General features: G+C 34.9%; 1 protein-coding gene across 1 annotated transcript in view; it reads right to left on the bottom strand.

Moving 5' to 3' along the window:
• LOC106880012 (inactive tyrosine-protein kinase 7) overlaps positions 1 to 5,256 on the bottom strand; it is a 418,974-nt gene that overhangs the window by 150,665 nt on the left and 263,053 nt on the right. The window contains exon 4 of the mRNA XM_014929805.2: positions 798 to 961. Within this exon, the coding sequence (XP_014785291.1) occupies positions 798 to 961 (164 nt within the window). The remainder of the gene's footprint in view (positions 1 to 797; positions 962 to 5,256) is intronic.

Genomic DNA, 5,256 nt, shown 5'->3' with positions numbered 1-5,256 from the left:
GTCTGTGGAGTGCTCAGCCACTTGCACGTTAATTTCACGAGCAGGCTGTTCCGTTGATCGGATCAACTGGAACCCTCGACGTCGTAAGCGACGGAGTGCCAACATCTTCAGCATATTTGTAAAGTGGGGTTGCGAGCTGGCAGAATAGTTAGTACGTCGGGCGAAATGCTTAGCGGTATTTCGCCTGCCTTTACGTTCTGAGTTTAAATTCCGCCGAGGTCGACTTCGCCTTTCATCCTTTCGGGATCGATAAATTAATTACCAATTGCGCACTGGGGTCAATCTAATCAACTGGCCTCCTCCCCCAAAATTTCGGGCCTTGTACCTAGAGTAGAAAATAGTTAGCACGTCGGACAAAATGCTTAGCAGCATTTCGCCCGTCTTTACGTCCCGAGTTCAAATTCCGTCGTGATCGACTTCGCCTTTTACCCTTTCGTGGTGAATAAAATAAGTACCAGTTGAACACTGACGTTAATCTAATCGACTTTGCCTCTTCCCCGAAATTTCTAACCTTGCACCAAAATTTGAAACCAATATTTTAGTAAAGGGGCACTATATACCTCAGTAATTGCAAAATGTCATACATTGGTGTAACTCGTAGTGAATGTTGTCATAGTCATAGGTATCCAGTGAAGTAGTATTGAATTTAGATTAAATTCATTTTAGTAAATTGATGTTGTTTATTTTACACCTTTCTTTGAACCAGTTCAAAATGCGGTATGAATTTTCTTTTCAATTATATTAACTATTGAAGTAAAAATTATTTCCGAAACAATAAAACAGTGAAGATCTTTTACCTTCAACATTCAATAAAAATTTCTTCTTCGAATCTCTGGCGCCTGCAATATTTTCTGCACGACATGAGTAGACTCCATTTTCAGACGCAGTCACTTGCGACAATTTCAAACGGCTCTCGTCTTCCATTATTTTTATTCTCTCGTTTTTGTCGGTGTTAAATATCCTGTAAGGAAAACAGTAAAATGAGTTTTTGTAGGTTCGTACAAACATGTAGACATACAAAATATTCTTTTATATAATATATCAATAGATGAAATTCATTCACGTGTTTTAAATTCGAATATGCAGCGTTTGTCACATTAATTTGCCTTTTTCTGTCTACATTCCACAACATCTTGATGGTTGAGGTAGACTGGTGCCCTGTACAGAAGGATGCCGTCTTCTGAGTTTTAACATGTTTTAAATGATCTGCTAAAATAGCAGCTCGTCTTCAAAAAATAAAACAAGTACATTAGATAATGCAGAGCAGGATATCACACTATGCCTGAAAAATAGATGGGTTAATCAGAGGTGAATGCCACTGACCATAGGCCTGCTTACTCAAAGCTGGGCTGATTCAAAATAACAACAAACAAAAGAAGGTTGGATTTCTAGAAACTGAACTTAAGCAATAGCTGTAATAAACTCAAAATAATTGTGCAATTTTAAGTCAGAGGCAATATATTTTCGGTATTTACACAAATACAATGAGATCTCGAATATAGTGCACCGCCAGCACTATACACATTTTATATCTAAAACCCATATTGCGTTGTATCAGCTTATCTTTTCTGTTTTTTTACAGTAGAATATAATGTTACCCAGTCAAGTTTGATTCTGTTTCGTATTAACTTTCTTATTTTCGATTAAATGTGATATATATATATATAATGTTTTCCACTAAACCCTGGGAAGAGAACTGACAGAAATGGCAAAAAGTAACCGTATTACACACACACATACATACACGGGCACGGATGCACACACACATGTGCATGTTTATATATTTGTCTTGTAAATATGAGTAAGGCTGGATGTATTAATGTATAATCATTTATCTGAGTGTACGTATGTATACACGCACACACAAACGAATATTTTAAGATGTTATTTAAAACCCCACCACTATGAAACACACACGCACACAAATATTTTGCACAAGACAGTGTAACTTTCTACTTTCTTTTGCTACTTCCAGGTTAAACTTCGAAATTTAAGTGAGAATTAATTATTTCACAAGTTGCTGCAATTGTCCGCTTTGCTGACTTTCTGTGTTAATTCTCTTCCCTCTGATATTCCATTGTCCCCAAATATTTATATATTTATTTATTCGCATTTTTCTGATGCAAACAACTCCTTCACCAACAAAAAATATTTTCCTGCATTGAAGCAAAGAAATTAAATTCGATTCTAAACAATTTTACTTTTTTTCCTTCTGAAATATTTCATTCCTTTTTACCCTTGATTTGAAGAATTCCTTAAAATGGATTATTCATCTAAATCTTATCTGTAATTTTTGCGTTGGTTAAGAATTTTAATTAAGAGTAGACGAAAAGGAGAAGCAGGTAAACGTGTTTCGTTGCTTTCCTATTAAAGACATGTCAAGGAAGTCTGTTATGCTTGTTTTCGCTGCTTCTCTCTCTTTTTCTTTTATAATGCATTGGGCATTATCTTACTGAACGGGACTATATTACTGTGTTGTTTCTTTAATTACGTGTCTCTGAAAATATGCCAGCTGGCGCCTTTAATAAGAGCTTAGATCGGATGAAAAAGAACTGAACAAATTTGAAAAGAATTTTCAAGTGCTCTGCGCAATTTCATATCTTCAACGAAACACACAATGTAACATTCGAAACTCCAATGTCTTCGTTACTGAAACAAATCAATGAAACAAGATTTCCCAGCACTTCTAGAAGAACAAGGCTTGGATTCTCTTTTGCTAACACTTTTCTTCTCCACCAGGTCTTAATAAGTAGAGCCTCGGACGTAAAAATATAATGATTATCATCTCATACCCTATCTACTATTAAGAAAAAATTTCAAGCTTTTAAGAAATTCATACAGCATTTTTATTTCATAAGTTTACTCTGAAGAGATTGCAAAAAAAAAAAAGATGTGTTTTTTCGTTGTGATAAGCCAGACAATTATTTACAAGTCTCGCAATGACAGAAAATTTTCTTTAACTCCCCAACTGCAAATGTATACATTATTTTTTCTCTGAAATTTGCTTCGTGCTAGCGATTTATTTAAGCGTCAACTTTTAATAACAAAAGAAGAAATCAAAACCGAACAAAACATTTCCACAGTCCAGAATTTAAGAGAGTTAAAATATTTGACAGCTTCCCCACCCACTTCCTTAACAAATAAGAAAAAGAAAAGAACCAGACAAACAGTAAAAAAAAAAAATGTACAATAAAGTTGATGTCAAGCCAACAAATGGGTATTTGAATGCTAGATTTTTTTTTATTTTATTAGTTCTCGATTGGAGACAGCCATTAGTGTTTAAAATTTCCCGACTGTTTAAATAGTTTATATAACCTTATCACAAGTCCAGCAGTATTTTATCTTATTTTTTAAATCGTGGGACAATTTGTGTTTGGCGCTATGATCATGAGGAACATTGTAATAATCATATTCATCATGTTGTTCTCCCATGATATTATTAACACGATCACCATGGTCATGATCATGATCATGATCATTATCATAATAACAGCCACTGCCACCACCCCAATCACCGCCATCGCTTTCTCGGTCACAACTCTTCCTCTTTTATCATTATGATCATCAACCATTGCATTCACGGACGTGTTTGACAACTTAACTCCATTCTTTCCGATTCTGTTCTTGTGACACCATTTATTGATCGGATGTGTGTGTTAGTGATATTTTGAGTTCGAAGATGTTACCTTGTAATGGGAACAACCTTATTATTAATATCCCAGAAGCTTGGCTGTTGCGTCGAAGAACCAGCACAAGTGAAACTATTTATAGTTTCTATTTCTATTTGCTTTTTTTGTTCTTTATTTTTTTATATTTATCAATGGCCATTAGGTTATCATATGCGACAAATGCCTCTTTAAGTCAGGTGTTTGTGCCAAACTAGCTGAAGGAAAGATTCAGTTTTTCTTTTGCTTGAGAAGAAATTAAAAGGATTTCACAATAGTAACTTAAAACTCTTCATTGTAGTTTGTTGTACTTCACCCTTAATTATTCTTCGGCAACCCGAAATTAAGAAATTTAAAGTAAAAAACATATACAAAAATTCATAAACTCAGATAGACACCCCGGTGTAACCACATATATACATATATAGGAAAGGCTGCATTCCAAAGATTAACTTTCTTCCTCTGGTGCAGAAAATTACTTCCAGCTCTGACAAGTTACAGATCCTCAAAAAATTTCGATCAAACCCACAAAAGAATATTGATTCTATACCTGGGATAACATTGCTGCTACACACACACACACACACACACACACAAACTTAGCATTTAAGGGAAGATCACCCGACAGAATAAGAAACATACATTACAACTTCTTATCCACAGACAAACACTTCGAGCTTCTCTTAGTACATATTGTTCAAATGCGTCCGTTATTCACCAGAATTAGCTATTTCCATGTCACCTCTACCATAGGCAAACTTGATACACCTTTCCCTCGTCCACACCCATCAAGGTGCCTCATTCCCATACATCACACTAACCAGTATGCTCAAATCCGTTTTTCTCATTATGTCAACACTGTAGCATTCCTTATCTCATACCTACTTTTCCAGTAAATGTTGACTTACTTCATGTATGCAAACTGAACATTAAACGTGTTAATGTCAGTATTTTCGACATGTAGAAATCAAGGGCTGTCTCTTCACTCCAATTAAACCATACAAAAATAAAAAATAAAATAGATTCTGTCAGAGTACTCACACACATACACACATATATCTAGAACGGGAGCTGATTTTGTTTAACCTACAGAGGGGTGAATCGAGCTTACATTTTATCATTAGCCCAAAATCTGGTTTAGTCTAGCTTTTCACCATTATTAATACATCTTTTAAATGAGAAGAGCTTGCACCTGGGAAAACAGAAAACCTCTTCTGAAATCATGAAACTTTAATGAAAGTATACTGCATGATGCAAGGATGCAATATACACAGAAAAACCTATTATACACATATAAACGCCCACACATGTACGGGGATTACAAAGCAATCGAGATTGAATACGTAAAGTTGGGTATGTATTAATATGCGTGTGTGTTTGTCTGTGTAAGTATGTATACACGGACGCACAGAGCAAGTGAGGCATTATAGTTGCACATACATATATATTCATACACACTCATAAATAACACACACATATAATATAGATGGGGATGTACTTGCATAGAGAGTGACTTGATCTGAGATCGTGCGCTGAAACAAAAGCAATTGCAAATATAAATGGTTATATATATATATATATATATATATAT

Source organism: Octopus bimaculoides, chromosome 5 (assembly GCF_001194135.2).
Source record: "Octopus bimaculoides isolate UCB-OBI-ISO-001 chromosome 5, ASM119413v2, whole genome shotgun sequence".
In the NCBI taxonomy this organism is placed as follows: domain Eukaryota; kingdom Metazoa; phylum Mollusca; class Cephalopoda; order Octopoda; family Octopodidae; genus Octopus; species Octopus bimaculoides.
This window is presented reverse-complemented; position numbering and strand designations above follow the sequence as displayed.